Source organism: Lithobates pipiens, unplaced genomic scaffold (genome assembly GCF_037356315.1).
Source record: "Lithobates pipiens isolate NorthernLeopardFrog02 unplaced genomic scaffold, aLitPip1_a1.2 Scaffold_16, whole genome shotgun sequence".
Taxonomy (NCBI): Eukaryota; Metazoa; Chordata; class Amphibia; order Anura; family Ranidae; genus Lithobates; species Lithobates pipiens.
Genome location: NW_027507748.1, coordinates 619,792,851 through 619,818,821, shown reverse-complemented (window position 1 = coordinate 619,818,821; position 25,971 = coordinate 619,792,851). Strand labels below are relative to the sequence as shown.

Sequence of the window (25,971 nt, the reverse complement as noted above, 5' to 3'; positions counted from 1 at the left end):
TCAAAAACTGTGTGTGTTTTTATTACCTTGTGACACTTTTTTTGGTGAATGGGGGAGGGGGACAGGATCTGGGGGCCTCTGCTTACAGGGGGCTTCCAGATTCTGATTAGACCCCTCCCGAAAGCCCCCACAACCAACAGCCATGGTTGTGGGGATCAGGCCCTTGTCTCCATCAACATGGGGACAAGGTGCTTTGGGATGGGGGGGCCCTGCCCCAAAACACCCCCCCCCCCCCATGTTGAGGGCGCTCGCTTGTCCCCGCTTTCCTGATCTGCTCGGATAAGGGTCTGGTATGAATTTTAGGGGGGGACACCACCTTGGTTTTTTTTTTTGGCGTGGGGTTTCCCTTAAAATCCTTTTTTTCATACTTTTTAATTGTTGGCTTATTTTTATTACAATCAGCTGTCAGCGGGAAGCCTGCTGACAGCTGATGAGTCATCGGTTGTTAAGGACATGGCAGCCTTCTTTCCGGTCCACTCCTTAACAACCAGCTCACTGCGGTAATTACCACTAATCTGAACAAATACCGCATTCTGTATTTATCTCCAAATTCTTAGTGAATTGAACACTTGCACAATTGTTACCGCATGCTGTTATTTACCGCATAATATTAGCCATTACTTAACTCTTAGTGAACTGACCCCTTTTCTATTCCTGTTTTGGTGACAATCCATAATAGGGATTTTCTTTTACTTTCACTGTCAGTGATAAACAGGAGAAATCGGTGAAGACAGACAGAAAAAACTGACAGGGGTTCTAATGCCTTCCTGCTTTATCCAAAACTAAAAAATCAAGCCTTGGGTTGTGATCTATTATACACCATACTATCACTACACAGTATGAACTCCATAGAGAACACAGTTATATCTTATAATTATATTATAATTGAGCACTAATGATGTAGGTGAAGCTGGAGAACAAGATGAGGTATTCTCCTCTCCCTAGTAACCGCAGCGTCTCAGTTCCCGTGGTGACTACTGACGTACTCACCCAGAATTCTCTCCCATTGGCTGAACCCGAGGAGATCTCGAGAAAAGTCCAGAACGCGGAAGCGGAAGCAGCACGTGTAACCGGCTAGTGCTGAGATTCTGCAGCTTCTGGAATCTTCTTCCACAGCAGCTATATGAAGCGCCTCCTCCTCCCCCAACCAGACTGACTCAGGCGGCGCTGCAGCGAGATCCCGACTACCGGCATTGAAGTGGTTGGACTGCTCGCCTCATCATGTCTGTGGTCGGCTTCGACCTGGGATTTCAGAACTGTCATGTCGCCATCGCCAGAGCTGGTGGCATCGAGACCGTGGCCAATGAGTTCAGCGACAGATGTACCCCGTGAGTATAGAGAAGGCAGAGGGATGGGGCACTGACAGTGGCTGTCAGATCCTCTGGGGTCATGGTGTGACAGCCTCCACTGTGGAGTTTCTAGGGGTCTGAGCCTCCCCCCGTGGGGGGGGGGGGGGGCTGTTGAGGGGGCTGAGCCTCCACGTGGGGGGGCTGTTGGGGAGGGGGGTGTTGAGCCTCCATGTGGGGGGGGGCCTGAGCCTCCACCATGGAGCATCTGGGGGGCTGAGCCGCCACAGGAGGGCTGAGCCTTGGCTGTGGAGCATTTGGGGGGCTGAGCCTTGACGGTTGAGCTCTTTGGGGGGCATGCCAGATGCTTCCATTGCATAGACTTATGTACTGTCACCTTGGCTAGTAACACTTTATAAATGCATCTCGGCGCATTTACATTGACATCAGTGGTAGTATCGGGGAGCTGTAACGCCTAGAAAACTACACATCAGGTCAGTTGTGAGGCAATGTGATGTGACACGACCACAGCTATGTGAGCAACACTGGGCACGGCAATGCACACAAATTGTACAGGTATTTATTAAAGTTTCAAATGCACTCATGAAACGCCTGCTTTAGATGATAATGTAAATTAATTGGCCTAATTATTGTCTGTAATATTTGGTATGGGGGGCCCCCTGCCATACGCCAGATTCATTAATCAGGAGCGTGGTGCCAGGCTGAGGGTATGATCTCTGGTATTCTCTTGGGAATCTTTTATTGCATCTGAGGGGCTGTATTGTAAACTCAGAATAGGGCATGTAAGGAATAAAACAGGGAGGGGAGGTGCTGACCGGAGTGTAGTATTAAAAGGATAAGATTAAAAACGCTTAAATGATAATAGAAGATGCATGCTTGTCAAGGTGAAGTGCGGTCTTGGCATTCCACTTGGCTCTGTGGGTCCCACCTCTGGAAAAGATCAGTGTTTCACCAGGAAGCGCCACACTGACCAGCGTGGACTGTGGCACAGGAAGTGATGTCACCAGCGTCTGAATGGACCAAGGCAGAGCCAATCAGATGCCGATGACATCACTTCCTGTTCCACACTGGTCAGTTCCTGGAGAAACACTGATCTGTTCTAGCCAGCTATCTGGAAGAGCGGTGGGACCCACAGAGCCATGTGGAATGCCAGGACTGCACTGTACTTTGGCAAGCATGCATCTTCTACCATCTCGTAAGCGTTTTTAAAATGAATCCTATTAAAGTCATCATTTTAATACTACACTCAGGTCGGCGCCTCCCTTCCCTGTTTTTTCCTTTCATGTCTTGCAGAGTTCTGGACACAATCTGAAGGACGGCTGCCTTCCTTTTTAACACTTGATACCTTTTTTCTTACCCAACCTATGGATATGTTGCCATCCAGCTATTGCAGCCGCAGACTATACCACTAAGGATTACTCCATTTGGAGTGCCAGATAAACACAGACTAGACTGTTATCAGAATAGGGCCTGACCATCAATGACTTATAATGCAAGGGTCCCCCTGAGTAGGGACTGAAAACCAATGACTATATTACAAGGGTCCCCCAGAAGAGGGGACTGAACACAAAGCCCCCACTAGAAATGATGCTCTGCTGGACCTGGTAATCTCAAGCCATGCAGAGCTTGTTACCAATATTGATATAAAGAACATCTAGGTAGCAGTGACCATAACAACATGATTTCATTTAATGTCAGCTGTAAGCAGCAAACGCATACAGGTAAGATTAAAAACACTTAACTTTTAAGAAAGCAAATTTTCCAAGGATGAGGGCTGCTCTCCAGGACTTAGACTGGGAGGGAATATTGGAATCAATGGGGAATTGGGAATTCTTCAAAATGACTTTATGTAAACTTTCTGCATAGTACAGTCCTATGGGCAATAAGCTTAAAAGGCTAAAAATAAAACTAGGCCCCCCCACCATTTATAGGGTTGATCAGTTTATGCCCTTGGTGCTACAAGGTCCCCCATATTGGGCAAAGTAGACCCCATGTTCATAGGCTGATAGGGGCTGAGCACCCTGTGCTTGTATAGAAGAGGCCCTATAGGAGTGAGCACTTCTCTGCTGGCACAGCTTCTATGTACATGCTTGTAGGAATGTATAGCCAAAAGCAGTATATGAGTCGGGTAACAGGTGTCCTGTTCTATTGTGTGAGAAGTATCATTGTAAACTTGTTCATGTATAGTTCTATTGTACTACAAATATTGCAGTAATCAGAGAGATTTGCTGCTCTGAGGTGTCCCTTAGGTCATGTGTTTTATTATTGCTGAACTCCAGGTATAGATATTTTGCATAGTTTTGTTGGACCAATCTAAGCATTTATGGGCCGTACCTCAGTGATTCTTCTAGAAGCCAGAAGTCACTGTTGTAGTCACCACTGCTCCAGGTGATCACTTATGTTCAGGTCCCCATGCCAGGCGAGCAACCTACCCTCCTGTGTTCTATGAAGCAAAGCAGTCGCTTAGCATGGAATCTTAAAGATTGTAGAGATCACTGGAGTAGCGGTGTTTACTACATACAGGGATTTCCAGCTTGCAGGGGACCCCACAGGTATGGAGCACACATACATTACATACTTGGAGCAGTCTACACTGGTCTCCTATGTAATTTATGCAAAAATTGCTATACTTGGAAGTTTTAAGAAATAAGACGATGTGGTGTGGGCCCGGGGTCCCCCTCCCCTTCTGACTGTTTTACATACAAGTTAACTTTCTTCTATTAGAAGTATTGTGTGAACTGGCTTGCTTAGTTTTCCTCTTCAGCCTCAGAAAAATTATCTGGGAACTTCTGATCTATACGTTCAGGTTTGCAGGCCGTAGGGGTTCCCCCGGGATATGTATCGCATTTAGATCCAGTATGTGTACTGTGGGTGACGACTCCTCTGAATGCAGGAGCGGTTATGTAATTCTCCTTGGTGGCTGGCTTTGCTGCATCTCCCTGGCTGTATTCCCTCCCTGTGAGCTGAGCTTCTCTGACTTGTTCCCATTCTATAACATCATATAGCCTGTGTGATGGCAGATTTCATATATGTAGATGTCTGCTGCAGAGCCTTATCTACTTATCTATAAATATGTACAGAGCTGGTGCCAGACCTCGGGGGTGATGGGAAGGAAGTGTCTGGAATGTTCTAGAATGCACACAGCGGAGAATCCACATATAGATTATTTGAAGTACTCGCTTTGTACAGCTTACATTTTAAGGTGCCTTGCATACAGAACTGTCCAGCTGCAGGGCATCCTCTGTGTTTTAGTGCCCCCGGGAGGGATAGATTCAGTGTCCAGCCCCACTGCAAGCAGCCTGTCTATGGTGGGCTGAGCGCTGAGTGGCACTGACATTTAGGGCCCTGTACATTCATGGATGACTGTCTGGAACGCAGGGCTTCTTCTTACCCTGGACATTTCTCATACATGTAGATTGTTTCTATTAGATCTTTTATGTAATACTTTACAGCAGTCATTGTGTGAAAATTTTTCTTTTTTTCTTTTTTTTTTTTTTTTTTTTTTAATAGATTACAGGGAGTGGGGTTTGACAATAGTCTATGGCAGGGCTTGACAAATTTGCTTAGATTCTAGGAGCCTGCTGAAAAAGTTAGGAGCCAATTATTTAAATCCTCTGCCCAAAGCCCAGAACTGCATGTCTGGGGCATCGGACAATAAGAATTGCTCATGTCTGATGCCAAGACATACAGACATATATCTCAACTCCCTTTTTTTTTTTTTTTTTCTCCTTCTTCCCTCCTTCACTGATGTGCTCTGATAGGCTGCACTGATGGGGCAGAATTGAGGTAGGAACTGATGGGCACTGACAGGTGGCACTGGATTGCACTAACTGGCATTGGCAGATGGCAATGGTTGGCACTGGCAGTACTGTAGCTTTCTGTATTGCCAGTGTTCCTTCCTTGCACAACTCTACAACCAGTGTTATTATAGTTGTTTCTACTATGTTTAGTTCTTTTGTTGGCATCTTAATGGATGTACTTGGGAAATTAACATTTATTATCTTGATCTAGCTGCAATGTTAAAAACCTGTCTGAACTCATAAGGGTATGGAGAGGCTTTTAGTCTATTATGCAGCTATCTGGCTTGGAAAAAGAAACATGAAAACCAAGTTCAGCAGCAGAGGTTATGTACCCGTGAAAGTGAAGAGCCAAAGTTTTTAGATGTGTAGCACTCTGAAGTTTAGGCAGGGTTGCTCCTAAATTTACCTGCCAGGTATAGTTGCCTTGGCCAGTTGTTAGGGAACAGTTGATTTCACCCTAAGTCTGCAATTGCTGCAATTTTCTTTTATCGCTGGGTGGCCGGGTACCTGATGACATTAGATAAGACAAGGGCGATGCAAGTATATAGGGTGTCTCAGCCAATGGGCAGGAGTTATCTTGGCTCCCTTAGCCTGCTGGGTGTGTGTGTGTGTGTGTGTGTGTGTGTGTGTGTGTGTGTGTGTGTGTGTGTGTGTGTGTATTTGGGCGGAGTCAGTTGATCGGGCTTCTGTGCCACCTGGGTGGATGTGTGTTTTGGCTGCTAGGCCGGAGTTTGGGCCTTCCCTGGGTACATCTGGTTGCTAGGTCCTCAGGCAGCCTATCTAGAATCAGGAGAGCAGCGTAGGGTTCAGAGTGCTCCTTGCAGTCCAACAAGAAGTGACTGTTCAGCTGGCTGGGGAAGCTGCCGTCACTAAGGGGCCAACCACCTTATTACCGGGGACCACAGTGAGTAGCTGAAGCAAGTACTGGAGCAGTATTCTCACTAATCGGGGGGGCAGTGAAGAATTGGGAAATTTCAGCAGGTGCCAAGCCAGGGACCCAGCCAGTGGGGGTGACGCTTGAAGAGTATCTATCTGGAGTGCCAAGCCAGGGCACTCGGCAGGGAAGCGGTGGGTGACGCTTGAGAAAGATGCAGTGTAAGAAGATTGGAAGAGCCCACAGGATTCAGTGGCAGTGAATCAGCAAGTGTAATGAGACTAGAAGCTCAGTGGGCTAAGGATCGACCAGAATCGATTGTAACGGAGTTCGTTACAACTTGTGTTAGGAACCGTTCTAAGACTGTTGCCATAGGAGACAGCGCTTCTACGTATGCAGATGTGGCGTCTTGCTGGATGCCTTTCCCTGCATGGTTGTCTACCTGTAGAAGTCTACAAGTCTGCCAATTAACATTGCAACTATCTAAGGGTGTCCTTGCCATAAACCCTCTCCCACAGTTCTGTTCAAGAGAAAATAAATCTCTTTGCGTTCAAGGAGTGTCTGGCACCCATGAATCCTATCTTGTAACCCACTCTATATAGAAAAAAACTCGCATTTCACCAGATAAAACAAGGCATGTCTCATCATTATTCCAATATATGGTGTCCAGACTCTGCTTAACGCGATGACCTCAGAGCTAGCCCCACATGTTGTGCCATCAGGGCTTTCTCAAAGGCTGCTTATATATTACAATTAATAGTTTTATCAGCAGCTCTCTGAGGATTGAAAATAATGGCACCCAGGCCATTAACCTGCGCCCTTCTCTCTAGGTTTCCTCATCCTCTCTACTCATTAGGTGCTCCTTCTCTTTCCTTAACGCCAGCTTTCTACTTGCATTCCGCCTGGTTTCCGATCTCTCTTCTTAGATCTGTGTAGGCTATAAATGGCACCATTATGTTGTTGGTGGACCTAGTGGACACCCCATTGTAGGGAACCTTCCCAGGATCCTTTGGCCCTCAGGTGTTTTCATAATGCCATATATCCTGTTACATTAGTTTGTGTTTCATGCTGCTGCAGTTTATCTATCATTTGTTACCGCTTTCAGTGCTAGCCCCTGCGTGAGTAGAACGATTGCATGTTAGCTACTTGTTAAAATAAATACAAATTATTAAAACAAAAAATAACCGCATAAGTATACAGGTTCTGCTTAAGAAGCGTGTGTGTGTGTGTGTGTTACATCTATCTCTAGCGAGTCCACGAGTTAGGTGCACATCAGTCACAGTGGATTGTGCTTGGCAATCAAGAATTCCCACGGGCTTCAATATAGAAAAAATTCAGATGGGATTGCTGCACAATATCTTTATTGAAAAAAAAAAAAATCAAGACGTCAACCCGACATCCTATGAATGTATTGTCTAAACTATTTCTTTATACTATGTTGCAGACACTAGTCTTGTGTACTCTTGAGAGAGGCAATTGTTTGAAACGTGGTGTTTTTCATGTGAACCAGTTTCATCATTCGATAAGAATTGTCCCCCTGATTTTTGCAAACCTGTAATTTGCCCAAAAGTGCACTTTATGGTTTTTGTTTATATGCCATGTTGTCTAATTGCATAGTTTTAACTGTGTCCACCTACTATTACCATTCTTTGAGTGCCCCAAATAGTCCTTACTACATGATGCTCAGAACAACTACAAACAAGAGAAAATGCACAAAGCTGTACAGGGGAGCCAAGTTTGAATGTAATCCGCAGATAACTTGTCGATTACATGCGTTCAATAAAATACACAGAGGGGAATTTTACTATAACTGGAACAGCTGTGCATGGCAACCAATCGGCATCTAGCTTTCATTTTCAAAGCTTAAATAGACACTGAATTTGAAGCTGTTTAGTTAATATGCACAGGTGCAACAGATTGTCTGTCTGCTTTACTCTGTGTAAAGTTCCCTCTGTATCAAGTGGAAGTCATCATGGCCAACCAGCTCCCAGAAATATATGCAAGGAAGCTATTTATTTATTTTTTTTATTTTTTTTTTCTTGAACGTGATCAATTGCATTGTTCAACTGTAATTTTTAGACTATGGCCAGATACAGGGAGACATACTGCTGGTCACCTATAGACACATCGGAAGTTGACTTCTCATATCCATTAATAATCTTGTGCCTGATCCCTTCCTTTTTTATTTTTTTCCAATTTAGGGCTGTGGTTTCATTTGGCACCAAAAACAGGACGATTGGTGTGGCTGCTAAAAATCAGGTAAGTTTTTTTACCAAAAGTTAAAAAAGCGGCTTTTAACATTTCTTGGGGAAACAATTTAGAGAGTAAGTAGAAAATAGAATTCACGCTACCCACAATGAGTCGATGCTGTAGTTCCCTGTGAAAGACTTTTTTTGTTGTAGTCAATGGGCACAGCAGGAGGTAAGAGGACATTTCCCCAAAGTGAGGAAAGCTCCAGCAGACAGTTGCAACTGGGTTAGGTGTCCCCATTGGAAGATGACCCCTCTAATCTCCATTTTGTGATGTCTGAAACTTTAACGTTGTTTTTTTTTTTTTTTACATGATTTGTACTTCTATTACACATTGACTGCTAAGGAAGAAGATTGACAAAAGAGCTTAAAGCTCTTTCACTCATGTCTCCTACCCAATTTCAGGGGGAATGGGTACCTGTCCCCACTTCTGGGAGACTGGGCTGTGGGGAATTTCGTCAGCAGCTCAGCTCCCTCCTCCTTCCCTAGCTGCTGGGCCAGTAAAAAAAGCGCAGCGGTGCCTCACGCATGTGCAGTGGGCACCCACTGTACAGCCGTAATGCTTTACTGCCGGTTTCCCTTACCGGCAATGGCGGCAGCAGCAGCAACCGACAGCTGGTGGAAACATCAGCTGTGGTGCCAACATTGCTGAACTCCAGGATGGGGAAGTGTCCTAATACAAGTCAGCAGCTGCAGTATGTGTAGCTGCTGGCTTTTAATTTTTGCAATGATTGTCACAAATGAGCTCTGTATATTGAATACCAGGTGCTGTATATGCAACACAAAATGTTTCTGATATTTGGTTTCCCTCTACATACAGCTGATCACAAATGCTACCAATACAGTGTCCAGTTTTAAGAAGCTCCATGGCCGAGCTTTCAATGATCCTTTTGTTCAGAAGGAGAGGAAAAATTTGGCTTATGAACTGGTTCAGACAAACAACGGAGGAGTTGGGATTAAGGTAGGTTGTCGAAAATAAAGTTCCAGTTTGGTCCCCAGTGATTGTCATGACCTTCTAATTATTCGCATGGTTCTTGTAGGTGATGTATTTGGAAGAGAGTCATGTGTTCAGTGTAGAACAGAGAACTGCCATGCTGCTCAATAAACTAAAGGAGACTGCAGAGCACAACTTGAAGAAGCCAGTCACTGACTGTGTCATATCTGTAAGTATGATTTGTATTTTTAATAAGGCTATATTCATCAAGTTGCCTAGTGCAAGGACACTTTTTGTTGCCACTAGTAAGATGCTGTGTGTGGGGGTTTTTTTTAATTTTTTTTTTTTTTTATTTTCAATTCTGTATGAAAAAATAAAATCGACACTCTGTTACAGGCAGCAAGAACACTTCTTATTTCAGACACTTTGATACAGTGAATGCAGTTGTACATTTGATTCCTATAAGATCTGGGTGGGGGGAAAAATCTTTTACTTGCTGTTTTTCTTTGGTAGGTTCCCTCATATTTCACGGACTCTGAAAGAAGATCTGTTTTGGATTCCGCTCAGATAGTTGGATTGAATTGCCTGAAACTGATGAATGACATGACTGCAGGTTTGGAAGACTTTGTCCTTTCTCGACGTGGGGGGTAAAGTTATTACAGGAAAAAAGGCGAAAAATTGCGCTACAGAATAAACAAAACCACAAAAAAATTATTTTTATATAGATGCTGCAGTTCAAATATATACCAAAAAGTTTATATGTGTGTAAATAGAAAAAAGAAAAGAACTGCGCAATCCCTAATATCTCATATTAGGATTTAAACATCTCACCCAAATAAAGTGAAGAATAAAAGTGTGCAGTATTACATAAAAATACCATATACACCAGGCCTATTGTGTAACATATACCGGACCACATATGGAGATAAATATATAACAATTGCACTAATTTACATAACAATGTTATTAATTACATAAACCGTGAATCTCAGTGATAACAGTGCCCAAAATGAACACAAAAAATAAACACAAAAAACGTGCATGAATGATTAATATGTCCTCATTAGAATAGTCCTTGTGAAAGTACAAAGAAACAAAATTTAAGTGCAATTGCACTATAAACCGAAAAACACCACGTGTCCATAAAATGGCTGCAAGGACTCTGAATCGTGTGTCAGCGTAGAACAAATTGAAGTGCACCACCACCAAACGAATAAAATTGGCTCCTTACCAGATGCCCTAGTAAGGTGCGCTTTTTGAAAGATCAGGTCAGAATGTGCATCCTACTTGAATCGTCCAAACCAAGATCCACTTTGAGGCAAGACTCGGATGTGTTTCAACGGGAAGACAAATGGTTCACCATAGAAAGGGAAAAGCACTCCATATAGTGTAAAACCATTTATTAAAAATAAAAGTAAAAGGGAAAATTGCACTTACAGAATTAAAATGAATACAGGCATATCATCAATGGGAAGCGTCGGCCGATCGCAACTCCAAATCATATCCTAATTCCGCTGCTGTTCTGGTGAGGCAAAAAACGGCAGCGGAATTGGGATATGATTTGGAGTTGCGATCGGCCGACGCTTCCCATTGATGATATGCCTGTATTCATTTTAATTCTGTAAGTGTAAGTTTTTTCTTTTTTCTAAAGTTATTACACACACAAACTTTAACGGCATCCCAGCCTTAGGCCATAGGGTTCACTATTGAGTTGGCCCGGCCTTTGTTGCTATAACTTCCTCTTAGAGCTGAAGCAGTTATATCAGCAGAGGGTGGGCCAACTCAATATTGAATCCTACGGACTAAGACTGGGATGCCATTAAAGTTCATGTGCGTGTTCTGGATCGCTTATGTCACTAGAATTAAAAAAAAGCACCAGTAGTTCAGAACTAGTATGCAGCTGAGACTCGGAGCATTGCTATTTACATTGAAGGGTTCATACACAAAGGCTTTTTGCTTGATGACCAGCTCTTTTTATTAGTTTGTATTGTGAAAGGTTAAAAAACAAAAGTTCTGCATCCTTTTTCTGTATCGAAGCTTACTGAATCTTAGATGCGGTAGCTATATTGGGTTTTTCCCTTCTTCCCTCCTTTTGACTTTAAAAAAAAAAAAAAAAAAAAAATCCCTTTACCAATGACAGAGGTGCTTTTATTCATTTAACCACTTCAGCCCTGGACCAATTGTCAGCCTAAGGACCAGAGGTCTTTTTACAATTTCGCACTGCTTTAACTGGTCATGCAATGTTGTACCCAAACGAAATTTGCGTCCTTTTCTTCCCACAAATAGAGCTTTCTTTTCATGGTATTTGATTGCCTCTGCGTTTTTTTTTTTTTTTTTTTTTTTTTTTGCAATATAAATGGAAAGACCAAAAATTTTGAGAAATATTTTCTACTTTTTGTTAAAAGAAAAATCGAATAAACTCAATTTTAGTCATACATTTTAGGGCAAAATGTATTCAGCCACATGTCTTTAGTAAAAAAAAAAAGTCAATAAGCGTATATTGGTTTGCGCAAAAGGTGTGTTTTTTTATTTTTTTTTTTTTTTTATATATAGCATCTACGAACTAGAGTACATTTTCTGGAATTTACACAGCTTTTAATTTATGACTATGCCTATCTCATTTCTTGAGGTGTTAAAATGGCAGGGCAGTACAAACCCCCCCCACCCCCCCCCCCAAATGACCCCCATTTTGGAAAGTAGACACCCCAAGCTATTTACTGAGAGGCATGTTGAGTCCATGAAATATTTTATATTTTGCCACAAGTTGCAGGAATATTACAATTTTATTTTTTGCACAAAGTTGTCACTAAATGATATATTGCTCACACATGCTATGGGCATAAGTCAAGTTGCACCCCAAAATAAATTCTGCTGCTTCTCCCGAGTACGGGGATACCACATGTGGGGGACTTTTTGGGAGCCTAGCTATGTACTGGACCCCAAAAACCAAGCACTGCCTTCCGAATTTAAATATAAAACGCTACCAAAAAAACTGTTAGCAATCGCAGGGACCAAGCCTGACTCTGCGATCGCTGCAGTTATGTGTTTAGTGTTTTGTAAGTGACAGTGATCGATCGATACTGCACTTGGGTGGGCTGGGCGGAGGGGCGAAACGCACGTGCTAGCAGGTATCTGGGCTGATCCTGCTAACAATGCGTCTTTTTGGAACCCTAAACTGCTGGGGACGCTAGTATAGATCTGATCAGATTCTATACCACTATGGGAGGTTTATGCTTTGCACGTGGGTGTTAGTGGTACTGGCACTAACCTAGCGCTGCCTGGGGCGTCGCAGACCCTGACCCTAAAACCTAATTGATATCACCCGCCGGGTGATCAGGGGGTTAAACCTTTATTGGGTAATAAATGGTGGGTGCCCTGATGCTATAAAAAGCAAACTAACCAGAGTCACCCATAACACTTATACACGGTGATCACTGGTGAAAGGGTTAACTAGGGGCAATCGGGGGGGGTTAAAATTTTTATTAGGTAGTATATGGGGGTCCCTGACGCTATATAAAAACCTGACGGGGAACCTAAATAACTGGCTAACCAGCGTCACCAGTGACCCTTATACAGTGACCGCTGGTAAAAGGGTTAACTAGGGGCAATCGGGGAGTTAAATCCATTATTGGGTAGTATATGGGGGTACCTAGCGCTATAAAAACCTGGCGGTGAACCTAAAAAAATAACTAGCTACTTAACGGCACCAGTGACGCTAATGCAGCATTCAGAAAAACTATCGCTTCGTGACACTGGCAAAAGGGGGTGAAGGGGTTAACTCTAAGGGCAATCAGGGGGTTAAACTTTTATTGGGGGGTGGTAGGGGGCTACCCTGGACCTGACACTTTTTACTGACACTGAATGCAGTGATCATTTATTTACTGATCACTGCAATCAGTGACACTGACTGGGAGGGGGCGGGGGGTGATCGGGGAGGGGGGGGGGTTTGTGTGCCTACATGTTAGTGTAGTGTTTGGTGCACTTTCAGTGTTCTCCTCGTAGTCTGGTCAAAAAGACCACCCCGAGGAGAATGGCATCACTTCCTCCCTGCTTGTGTTTACTATACACAGCGGGAGGAAGCTTCTCATTCGCCAGGAGCGATCAAGAGGGGATGGCCAGAAACCAATGGCCATCCCCCTCATCCCGGATCGCTCCTGAAGCGAAACGGACCGCCGCATCCAGCGGGAGGGGGTACGATCGGACCCCCCACCCGCTGGAAGGCAAGCACATACATGTACGTGCTTGTGCCTGTACATGCCATTCTGATGACGTACATTGGCATGCGGCGGTCCTTAAGTGGTTAAAGTGCAACTTGGACAATTAAGTCCTGCTAGATCGCTTCACTAGCCCCTTTTGCAGGTAAATCGTTAAATATAAGCACCTGTGTAAAATCCAGTAATACTGTTTCATTTTGCCCTGCACATGCTTAGTTACCGTATATACTCGAGTATAAGCCGAGATTTTCAGCCTCTTTTTTGAGGCTGAAAGTGCCCCCCTCGGCTTATACTCGAGTCATCGCTGTCTGCCTGCTCGATCAGCGTGTCGAGCAGACAGACAGCGGACATTCTAAAATTCAAAAGCCGCGCCTCCGCCTCCGCCTTCGCCTGTGATAGGCGGAACACTGAATTTCCCAGCAGTCAATGTTCCGCCTATCACGGACATCCGCTCATCCTCGTACTACGGACGAGGATGAGACGATGTCCGTGATAGGCGGAACACAGGCTGCTGGGAAATTCAGTGTTCCGCCTATCACAGGCGAAGGCGGAGGCGCGGCTTTTGAATTTTAGAATGGCCGCCGAGGCGCCGACGAAGAGCGGCGATCCTGGCAAGGCACGGGACGGGACGGAGGCAAGGCACGGCACGGGACGGGACGGAGGCAAGGCACGACACGGGACGGAGGCAAGGAGGCAAGGCACGGCACGGGACGGAGGCAAGGAGGCAAGGCACGGGACGGAGGCTCGGGACACAGGCTCGGGACACAGGTAGGCTGGACACACACACACACACACACACACACACGGACACACACACACAGGGATGGATGGATGGAGACACACACACAGGGATGGATGGATGGAGACACACACACACACAGGGATGGATGGATGGAGACACACACACACACAGGGATGGATGGATGGAGACACACACACAGGGATGGATGGATGGACACACACACACACAGGGATGGATGGATGGATGGACACACACACACACAGGGATGGATGGATGGATGGACACACACACACACAGGGATGGATGGATGGATGGACACACACACACACAGGGATGGATGGACGGACACACAGGGATGGACGGACACACAGGGATGGACGGACACACAGGGATGGACGGACACACAGGGATGGACGGACACACACACAGGGATGGACAGGCATGTCTCACCCTCGGCTTATACACGAGTCAATAAGTTTGCCAGTTTTTTTGGGGGTAAATTGGGGGCCTCGGCTTATATTCGGGTCGGCCTATACTCGAGTATATACGGTACTTTAATTTTTAGAAAGTGCTGAGTTTGTAGAGGCCGATCTGCTGACAGCCTTAAGGCCTGTACACACTGTCCGAAAATCTGAAGTTAAACTTCGTCCGTTTTTACAATCTGCTGATTTTCTGATCGTTGGTATGATGCTTTTGACCGCTGATTACAAATTTGCATCAGACAAAAACTGGACGTGCAGGCTCCAAACTTTTGTCTGTGACCACCACGTCATTTATTTTATTTATTTTCCCATTAGTACGATTTTCTGCCCAAAAAAATATGAAGAGCAAGACTAGGCATGCTAAGACATTAAAGAACCCATACAAAACAATTCAACACATTACCTCGCTTCTAACATTGAATTCTGTCGTCCAAAAATTTTCTGATGGCGAGTACCCTCTTCACTTTCTTTTCTTTTTTTTTTTTTTTTGGAGACTAGCATCCAACGAAAAACTGACAAATTTTGTCCAATAATCTGTGTGTACAAGGCTTTAGGCCTTGCTCACACCATGGTGCTGAGATGTCAGTTTTCTGCACGCGTTCTGCAAGTGCACCAAAAAACATATTTTGTTCTCGCTGTTCACACCACAACACTGGTATCGCGTGCAGATGTGTTATTTTTATATTTTTTCCTTCTGTGCAGAAATCGTGCAACGTGTCCTGTTTTTTGTGCACCAGGAAAAAAACTGACATGACCAACATTGTGAATAGAGCACATAACTGACCTGCATGAATACTAATGTGTCCGCAAGTGAAATCTGTGTAGTGTTTGTTTTATTCTCCAGTATTTTTTTTTTTTTTTTCTCTTCCCATTAGTTTTCATGCACGTATGGTTTGAACGAGCCCTTTGCCTGTGTTCGCACAAGTGTTAACCCAGGCTTCGCATGTGATTCGCACCCACACTGCAGTGCTAATCGCATGCGATGTTTGGGCAATGCAAGTTCAGCCATACAGTTGTATGGCTGAACTCAGAAAAATGGTGCAGGGACACCGCATAATAAAAAACCCTGCATGGCATAATGTGCTAGTATGCATCATTTACTAGCACATTATGAAATACCGTTAGGAAAAAAGCCTTCCAGTGGCGTGCTTTCACCACTGACAGGGCTTCCATCTTTGCCTGGTCTTCCTTCTGGGTTTGCGAGCTCTAGGCGTATGAGTGGCCAGGCCCATGATGACATGCCTGCGGGAGCCCTCGGCTGTAGCATGGAGCTCTGAAGGTCTGGCATGGTATGCGCAGTGTAAATAAATATCTCCTAAACACCGTAACTTTAGGATACATTCACTGTACCTACAGGTAAGCCTTCTTATTATAGGCTTGCCTGTAGGTACAACTTAAAGTGTGGGGGGGTTTATACTAGCACTTTAACTGATGCCAGCCACTGGGGGGATCGCAGCAAAGAGCTCTTTTACAGAGTAGTTAGTATGTGGCTAAGGCCTATACACACGGTACGATTGTTGGCCAACCGAGCATCTCCTTTTTGTCAAAAGGGTGTGTGCCAAGATCTTGTCTTGCATAATAATGGTACATAATTGTCATGCCACAAACTCGAACGTAGTGAAGTACTACAAGGAATTTCAGCTCTTGAGTGCCACCCTTTGGGCCCCCTCTGCTAATTTTGTGTTTGAACATTGGTTACGAGCATGCGTTTTTGTACTTTTTGACTTTGTGTACTGACCATACAAAAATCTGATGTCAAATTTGCTAGCCTGTCATCCCAGCATTTGTTGGTGGAAAACTGGACAACGATTGTCAAAAGGAGTGTAATATTTTAGGACAATACCCAATCGTACCGTGTGTACGAGGCTTTAGACTGCGGGTGGGAGCAGGTTTAAAGCAGAGCTCCGCCCAAAAAAGAGGAGCATTTGCTTGTTTGCACCCTCTACTGCTACTTTTGGCACTTTTGTTTGGGGTGGGGAGCAGGTATCTGGTTTTGAGAGGTACCTCCACATACCACTTCCTACTCAGATTGCTGCAGTGAACTGAGCCAGAAGTTCAGCCCCTCTCCTCTCCTTAGCGGTCCTCTGGGACACACAAGTCCCAAAACAAGCTGCAAGGCTTCACTGCCAGTTTCTGCACCCTAAGTCAATTGAAGAATCGGCTCAAATGAGGACATCACTGGATCCAGGGGCAGTTATGTGTCCTTTATTCTAAAAGTCAGCAGCTACAGTATTTGTAGCCGGGGCTCCTTTTCAGGTTAGTATTTAACTGAACTTCCACTTTGAAGATTAAGCTGCAATATATTATCCTTCCCTCCCTATTTATTTTTATTGGGGTGGGGGGGGGGGGGTTTAATACTGCTCTACATTGTTAATCTCTATCTAGTCTATGTTATCTGTGTCATGTTTGCTATTTTCATTTTAGTTGCATTGAATTATGGGATTTATAAGCAAGATCTTCCAGCTCCTGAGGAGAAACCCAAAATAGTTATTTTTGCGGATATGGGCCATTCCTCTTTCCAGATAACTGCCTGTGCCTTCAATAAAGGCAAATTAAAGGTATGATTTTGGAAAATAAAAAATCTATTTTGTATTTTTAAATAAGGCCAGACCTCTTATCAGCCAATAACCTGGCAAAATATTGTTTCTTAGGTTCTTGGGAGAGCATTTGACCCATATCTGGGAGGAAGAAACTTTGATGATAAGCTAGTGGAACATTTTTGTGCCGCGTTCAAGACTAAATATAAGTTGGATGTAAAGTCCAAAATCCGGGCTCTTCTGCGTCTTTATCAAGAGTGTGAAAAGCTGAAGAAACTGATGAGCAGCAACAGCACTGATATCCCTCTTAATATTGAATGCTTCATGAATGATATAGATGTGTCTGGGCGTATGAGCAGGTGAGATCTTGTTCGGTACCTTTTTTTTTTTTTTTTTTTTTTTTTTCTTCTTCCCCCCCTAATAATCGGTGTGTACTTTTGCAGATTTGAGTTTGAAACCCTCTGTGCTGACATTATACAAAGAATTGATGCTCCTATGCATTCTCTGATGGAACAGATTCAGCTTGGAGTTGAAGACATCAGCTCAGTGGAAATCGTAGGAGGTGCTACTCGTATTCCGGCTGTCAAGGAGAGGATTGCTAAGTTCTTTGGGAAAGATGTCAGCACCACTTTGAATGCAGATGAAGCAGTTGCAAGAGGCTGCGCTTTACAGGTAATGTCTTTGCTTCTGGTGGTTGGACCCCCTCAGATATTATGTGGTTTCCTGGACTGTATGGATAGGTTTTTGGTCAGCGTCTTTTAAAATTTTATGATAGAAGAAGCTGTATTGCTAAATAGATTAAATATGTACTCTTCTTTTTTTTTTTTTTTTTTTTTTTTTTATTTACAAAAGTGTAATCTAAACGAAAACCTGTGTGTGTGTATGTATAATAATATACTTTTAATATAAAAGATTAAGTGCTCTGATTTTACTATGGCTAGATGTGATTATTTTTTACTGATTTTAAAACCCACTTAGCTTGTTGCAGCCAATCTTACTCCCATTAGCAAATTGGTTTTGAAAGTATTGGTATTTGATGCCAAGCGACTGTTCCTCTGTAGCTCTTGGCCTGAAAGCGTAAGGTGTGTTTTGGTGATGTACAATACTACATTTCTATCAGCCTCTACAATCATTCCTTTTTTACATCATGTTACTTCAGCAACAAGAGTGCAAATATTGACCCGTGGATGCATGTTTAGCCCTAAAGTACATCCCACTCTCTTCTTTGATCAATGACCTCTGTGTTTGTTGAATTGATGATGGGTTTAATGGAGATGGCATGGTGATGCTTTCTTGGTACTAAAGCTGGTTGTTGTATGATAAGTTAAGGGATTAGAAGATGTTTGAAGTTTGGCTTTTGATGTGACCTTTTGGAGTATTTTACTGTAACCTAGTGTGCTTTTACAGAGTTTCTTTTTTTTTTTTTTTTTTTTTAATTGCAGTACCAGTCTGTTTTTAGGCGGAGCAGGAGAACAGGGAAGGATACGTGGTGTTTTCTGTTTTGAGATCCATGCTCATTTTGTGTACATCTAGGTTTTTCATACTCCTGATATCTCCCCTGCCCTCCAAAGCAACTAACCTAACGCAGATCATGTTTAGATGCTTCCTTGGTTGTAACAGCCAGGGAGTTTCAGCTCTGAAACAGAGTGACAATCCTCATCTCTAATGGGATTATTTGACAGGGGAGAGTAGCTGTTCCTTGATCTTCTCTGCATGCTGCCGTCCAATTGCGTACCAAAATCTCAGGCTCTGTGGAGGAGCAGGAGAGCCCCAGAACCACCATAGGAGTTCATTGGAGGAGGCTTTATGGGTTAGGGGCCCTTTTAATGTGCTGTGAAAGCCGATCACCAGCTAATTACATCTGTTAATATTTTTGTTTAGAAAATAAATCCCCCCCCCCCCCCATTTGTGTGTTTAGTTAATACCACATTTTTATCTGGCAAAATCCTGTTTGAGTTCAAATCTAATGGTTACCTGTTTAAATATGTTGGGGGGGGTGGGGTGGGGTGGGGGAAGAGAAAAAAACAATTTCCATGACATGTACTTGTTCACATGACTGTATATTGGACTGATTGTTTTAAACGATATCTATTAGCTGCTCCCTCCAATACCTGTTCTTTTGCAGATGAAGACTTTAAAGTTTACTATTTTCTTATTGTTTTGTGCAGTGTGCAATTTTGTCACCGGCATTTAAAGTCCGAGAGTTTTCAGTGACAGATGTCGTACCTTATCCCATCTCCTTGAAGTGGAGCACTGAAGCAGACGAGGCTGAAGGGTAAGAAGTGCTGACTTCCCAAATCATGTTTTTTCTTCAGTTAGGCTGGATTTACACCTGTGCATTTTTAGTGTTTTGTGCATTTTTCAGATTTGTACTACAGTCCATTCACCATGGTTTCCTATGGAATACGTTCTGTAGTGCAAAGTGCACAAAGCACTAAAAATGCATAGGTGTGAATCCAGGAATCCAACCTTAGACTAGTTCCTGGAGTGTAAACGTCTAAAGACACACGAAAGCAAAATTGCCCAAGTCAGTCTTTTATAAAGTTGTACGAACTAGCAATGACAGACTGAATTCCGCAATTTAGCTTTTTAAATGTGTATTTGTTTTTATAATTATATATAATTATAAAAACAATACACGTTTAAAAAGCTAAATTGCGGAATTCAGTCTGTCATTGCTAGAATCCTTTGGCAGGGAAAAACGTGTGTGTGTGTGTGTGTGTGTGTGTGTGTGTGTTTTTATTTGATTTTTAGCGGGTTTAGCTGAAAGCGGTCAACTTAAATTGGTGGAACGGTCTACCATATCCTCACTTGCTTGGTGTAGGTGTCTACTGGGCTGAAATACCATTCTGTGGTTTTACAGTTGTTAAATTATCTGATGCCAGGCAGACCCGAAAATAGTGATTACTTTATCCAGGTTTTATATATTTTTTTTTTTTTGTTTCAGAATTCATGAAGTCTTCAACAGAAACCATGCTGCTCCTTTCACCAAAGTCCTTACCTTCTATAGAAAGAATCCATTTCAGCTGGAAGCCTTTTATAGCGATCCCGCTACAATCCCTTATCCACAGCCTAAGATAGGTACGGTGTTTCCAGCAATTCTTTCTGCAATGCAGATCTTAACGTGTCCCGCTTTTTGGTTATTTTGTGACCTTTAGTTTTTCGGTACATAACTTAATTATAATTGCTTAAAGGCCTAGGCATCATTTTATCAATGATTTGGTCTGTTTTTTTTTTTATTTATTTACTTGGAGTATGTATTTAGCTAGATCAGCCATTCTCAGCCAGTGTTCTGTTGAATCCTAGAGTTCCTCCAGAGGTTACAGAAAAGCTACTGTATATTAGAAAATGCATTCTAGTACTGTCGTCCTATAAATTTACAAAAAACAATTAGGCAGAAAATCTAAGGCAACTATGGACTTTTATGGTACGGTAAGGGCTCGCATAAACCTGGATGTAAAAAATAATATACATTTTATTTAGCATCGACAAACGCTATTCCTATTTTTAAAAAAATCCTTAAAGCGGGGTTCCACCCTAAAGTGGAACTTCCGCTCATTGGAACCCCCCCCCCTCCCCCTCCAGTGTCACAGTTGGCACCTTTTTCAGAGGGGAGGGGGTGCAGGTATTTGCACCCACTTCCGGACATAGACTCCCACAGGAGTCTATGCTTCTTCCTGACCCAGCTCGCTGTCTGCTGGGATACACCCAGGTCCCAGAGACAGCGTGGACCATTCCCATTCCCATTGCGCAACTTTCGCATGCGCAGTAGGGAACCGGAGACTCAACGCTTCACTTCCTGATTCCCTCACAGAGAATGGCGGCAGCAGCCGAGCGATTGATCGGCATTGGCTGCCGACATCGCTGGATCCTGTGACAGGTGAGTGTCCATTTATAGTTGCTGTTGTAGTATTTATAGCTGCTGGCAGCTGAGGGGGAGTAGTAATCTGACAGGGCTTATAACCATCCCTTACTCTATATAAAATGAAGAAGAAAAGTGTTTTTTTTTTGGCTATATTTCTACTTTTAATGACCTCCCATGGTGTCTGGATAGTTTCAGGTTTAACCCCACTACTTGACAGTTCCAGTGGTATAACACTGACAATCTTTTTAGCTGTTTGAAAGAGTGGCACTCGTACCATGATGGTAAGGGTTGTGTTTTTTCCTAGTGATTCCCCACCCGGAAAAGTGTTTTTTGTTTTTTATATTTTGCCATTGACCCCCACAATTACATTTTAGTAAGGGTTTCTCAAGTACTGAAAATTTTACGGGGGTTCCTCTGGAGAGGCTGTGCATCCACTGTTTTAGTTCGTCTGCATGCCTGCATTTTCTTGTCAGCCGCTTGCTAAGTAGGGAAACAAGGGTAAGGGCGACAATCCTGTGCACGAAGCTTCAAAAAACAAACAGTAACAGCTCCCATATTGTTTCTCTGGTTCCCTCAAGTAACGGTCATCTTCCTAAATTATTTTTTTTCAACAGGCCAGTTTGTGGTCCAGAACATTTATGCTACTAAAGGCGAGAAGGCAAAAGTGAAGGTGAAAGTTCGGATCAATACACACTGCATTTTCAGTGTCTCCACAGCCTCTGTTGTAGAAAAGGTGGAGGTAGAGGACACTGAAGATCAGTTTGCAGAGAGTTCTCAAGATGTCAGGAATCGGGACATGTATACTGTGGAAGAGGATGTAAGTATTTCTGTACATATATAAAGTAAATGTAGTTAATGGGATAATTGTAGTTTTTGTGTCGTGTGTGTTGTCTTCCTGATCAGAATGGGGGCATGGAACCCCACTATCCTGGAATTTAGTCTTTTGACTGTGAATGGTGCATAGAGGACTACCCTTCAGGCTGATCCTCTATGCACTTGTAGTAGTAGTAGTATTATCACTGGTTGGTTAATCCTATTGACTCTTCTCTTAGGTTCTCATGTCCCCTCTTAACATCTCTTTGTGCCTGGGTTTTTCTTTCAGAAGAATGTCCAGCAAGACCATGCAGAAGCTGGAACACAGCCCCAGGTACAAACTGATGTGCCTCCCCCTCCTCCACCCGAGCCTACCAGTGGTGAACACAAAGTGACTGACACTGAAAAAGTGAGTGATTTTATTAAATGTGCTTATCGCTGCCAAATGTAAGATTACAGATAATAGCCACTTTCAAGTTGTGCTGTCAAAAAAAAAAAAAAGTGTTGTGTAAATCTTTTAGATGAGTTATATGGCTGTCACAATTCAGTACATCTGAATCGGACAGCTGTTTGTTGTAAAAGTTTTCTTCTAGACCTGGTTTTAACATGACAAGCAAGGGAAATCTTTAACTCAGCCGGAGTATGAAGGCTTTTAATGATTCTGTACATTGACATTCACAACTGAACAAATGCCTATTAATTTGAATGCTCTAATTGGATATGTGTGCCTCGGGGAGGGTGGGGGGGGTAGGAGATCACATCGTTATTAAAGGTGCTTGTTTCCAATAAAAACTAAAATCCTATTATAAAAGTGATCATTGGAAAAGGAGGGATAGCTTATTACATCTATATATGCAGTCTTTATGAACCATAATTTTCCAGGTCAGTAACATCTGCGCCCTTCACTAGTCAGATCCAGGGACTATAACCGACATCTGAACAGAGTCCTGGTGTAGACCAGTGCTCTTCTCTGCTCATATTATTATTTTTTTTCCCAAAATGTACTGGCCACAAACTCTGCTAAAAACTTGCCCTTTCACTATATGAGACAAACCCCAGCAGAGCTTTCCCTGTAAAAGCCAGTAAGTACCCACCCCCCCTTCTGCCCACAAGACAGAACACTACTACTTTGCTATAAAATGGTCTCTTGCTATCAGCTGGGAAATGGACACACTTCTGCTATCAATGTCCTAGGTCCCCTGCAGCTATCACTGGTTCCTCCTGTTCTCTGCCATGCCACTAATGTTTAATGAGTGGAGGCCAGAGGAAGAAACCAGTGCAAGCAGCAGGGGACCCAGGAGATGACAATACTACAAACGTCACTTACCCTGTAGCCTTTAGGGAAGGAGCACTTGCATCTTGGCAAACCACAACAGTAGGAAATTGTAGATGTTTTGTATTGTGTTTTTACATCTCTTCGGAAATGTTTTTTGAGGGCTTTTATTTATTTTAGGAAAATGAAAAGAAGAGTGATAAACCTCCTGAAGCCAAGAAGCCAAAGATTAAGGTGAAGAATATCGAGGTGCCTATTGAAGCAAACTTTGTGCTACAACTAGGGAAGGATTTGCTCAATATGTACATTGAGAATGAGGTGAGTAAAAGGAAATAAAGTACGCCCCTCACATTTTTGTAAATATTATTTTTTCATATGACACTTTGCTACAATGTAAAGTAGTGAGTGTACAGCTTGTATAACGGTGTAAATTTGCTGTCCCCTCAAAATAACTCAAGTCATTCATGTCTAAAACACTGGCAACAAAAGGGAGTACACCCTAAGTGAACATGTCCAAATTGGGCCCAGTTGGCCATTTTGCCTCCCTGGTGTCATGCGACTCATTAGTGTTACAAAGTCTCAGGTGTGAATGGGGAGCATATGTGTTTACATTTGGTGTTTATCGCTCTCACTCTCTCATACAGGTCACTGGAAGTTCATCATGGCAAAGAACTCGCTGAGGATCTGAAAAAAAAAATTGTTGCTCTACATAAAGATGGCCTAGTTCATGGGTGCTCAACCAGTGGCCCTCCAGCTGTTGTGATACTCTAAGTCCCATCATGCCTCTGCAAGTCATGTTTGTACCTGGTAGCCTTGCAATGCCGCATGGGACTTGTAGTTCTGCAACAGCTAGCGTGCTACATGTTGAGCAAGCATGGCCTAGGCTATAAGAAGGTGGCCAAGACCATACAGCAGTTTAACAGGATAGGTTCCATTGTCAGGTCATGGTCATGTTCAGGTTCATGCTTTTATGTCACTTGTATTCCCTGTCTTTCTGTTTTTTTTTTTTTTTTTTTTTCTTTTCTTTTCTTCTCTTTCAATAAACATTTATTAAACAGGATAGGTTCCACTCAAAACAGGCCTTGCCATGGTCGACCAAAGAAGCTGAATGCATGTGCTCAGCGTCATATCCAGAGGGTGACTTTGGGAAATAGACTTATAAGTGCTGCTAGCATTGCTACAGAGGTTGACTGGGGGGGGGGGGGGGGGCGGCAGGCGGTCAGCCTGTCCGTGCTCAGACCATATGCTGCATCAAATTGGTCTGCATGGCTGTCGTCCCAGAAGGAAGCTTCTTCTAAAGAGGATGCACAAGAAAGCCCGTAAAGTTTGCTGAAGACAAGCAGACTAAGGACATGGATTACTGGATCCATGTCTTGTGGTCTGAAGATAAACTTATTTGATTCAGATGGTGTCAAGCGTGTGTTGGCGACAACCAGGTGAGTACAAAGACAAGTGTATCTTGTCTACAGTCAAGCATGGTGGTGGGAGTGTCATTGTCTGGGGCTGCATGAGTGCTGCCGGCACTGGGAGCTACAGTTCATTGAGGGGAACTATGAATGCCAACATGCACTACAACATATTGAAGCAGAGCATGAACCCCTCCCTTCAGAGACTGGGCTGCAGGGCAGTATTCCAACATATGACCTCAAAAACCCACCTCCAAGATGACCACTGCCTTGATAAAGAATCTGAAGCTAAAGGTGATGGGCTGGCCAAGCATGTCCAGACCTATACCCTATTGAGCCTCTGTGGGGCATCCTCAAATGGAAGGTGTAGAAACGCAAGGTCTCTAACATCCACTCCTCCATGACAACAGCACGCAGCTGGTGGAAGAGGACTCCAGTGGCAACCTGTGAAGCTCTGAACTCCATGCCCAAGAAGGTTAAAGTGGTGCTGGGAATTATGGTGGCCACACAAAATATTGACACTTTGGTCCCAATTTGGACATTTTCACTTAGGGGTGTACTCACTTGTTGGCAGTGGTTTAGACATTAATGGCTGTGTGTTATTTTGAGGGGACAACAAATTTACACTATTATACAAGCATTCCACTCCCTACTTTACATTGTAGCAAAGCTTAATTTCTTCAGTGTTGTCACATAAAAGATAATATCTTTACGTGTGTGTAATGGTATTCAGGTATAATCTGAACATCTCATTCCTGCCCAGCCTATAGCAAATTGATGGACGGGCAGTGACTTTCCCGCTCTGAGTGGACAGCGTGCAACTTGGTGATCTGAGGTGCGGTGTGTCCCTTCGGACACACTACATCACTGATCAAGGTAAAGGGCCTAGGCTCTTTACTATGCGATCAGCTATGTCCAATCACAGCTGATCATCAGTGTAAATGGGATGTGCTAGTTGAGGGCATTCCTGTCAATGTAGCCTCATCCATGCACATCAGAAAAATTACTTATTTACAAAATGTAACCGAAACACTTTTATTTTTATTTTTTTTGTCAAACTTTAAAACAAAAAAAAAATCCTAGTGGTGATTAAACACCACCAAAAGATTGTTCTATCTGTCTCGAAAAAAAGCAAAAAAATTATTGTGCGTACAATGTTGCACTTTGACAATTGTGCGGTCATGCAACACACTGAAAGCTGAAAATTGGCCTGGGCAGGAAGGGCCTAGTATTCCAGTGGTTAATATATATTCTATAATAAATGTGATCTGCTGCTGGTTAGCTGCGTGTGCTCCAGGACTGCCAATTAGCTGACTAAATTACTATATGGACATCTCAAACAATCCTGCTATAACAAGGGATGCGTTTAACTGACTTGTGAAATTAAATTGCCCATCCATGATTATCTAGGTCCTGATTCAATCAGGCGTCAAAGCAATGGATGATTCTTTCTGATCACCTAAATAGAAATGCAA

At 43.3% G+C, this 25,971-nt stretch overlaps 1 protein-coding gene across 1 annotated transcript in view; it reads left to right on the top strand.

Moving 5' to 3' along the window:
* The first annotated feature begins 1,057 nt into the window (after positions 1-1,057).
* HSPH1 (heat shock protein family H (Hsp110) member 1) overlaps positions 1,058-25,971 on the top strand; it is a 31,719-nt gene continuing 6,805 nt past the window's right edge. Inside the window, exons 1-13 of the mRNA XM_077484095.1 lie at positions 1,058-1,328; positions 8,183-8,240; positions 9,051-9,191; positions 9,271-9,393; positions 9,678-9,777; positions 17,027-17,160; positions 17,254-17,498; positions 17,583-17,811; positions 19,308-19,414; positions 20,087-20,220; positions 21,619-21,821; positions 22,107-22,226; positions 23,271-23,408. Of these exons, the coding sequence (XP_077340221.1) occupies positions 1,222-1,328; positions 8,183-8,240; positions 9,051-9,191; positions 9,271-9,393; positions 9,678-9,777; positions 17,027-17,160; positions 17,254-17,498; positions 17,583-17,811; positions 19,308-19,414; positions 20,087-20,220; positions 21,619-21,821; positions 22,107-22,226; positions 23,271-23,408 (1,839 nt within the window). The 5' untranslated portion in view covers positions 1,058-1,221. The remainder of the gene's footprint in view (positions 1,329-8,182; positions 8,241-9,050; positions 9,192-9,270; positions 9,394-9,677; positions 9,778-17,026; positions 17,161-17,253; positions 17,499-17,582; positions 17,812-19,307; positions 19,415-20,086; positions 20,221-21,618; positions 21,822-22,106; positions 22,227-23,270; positions 23,409-25,971) is intronic.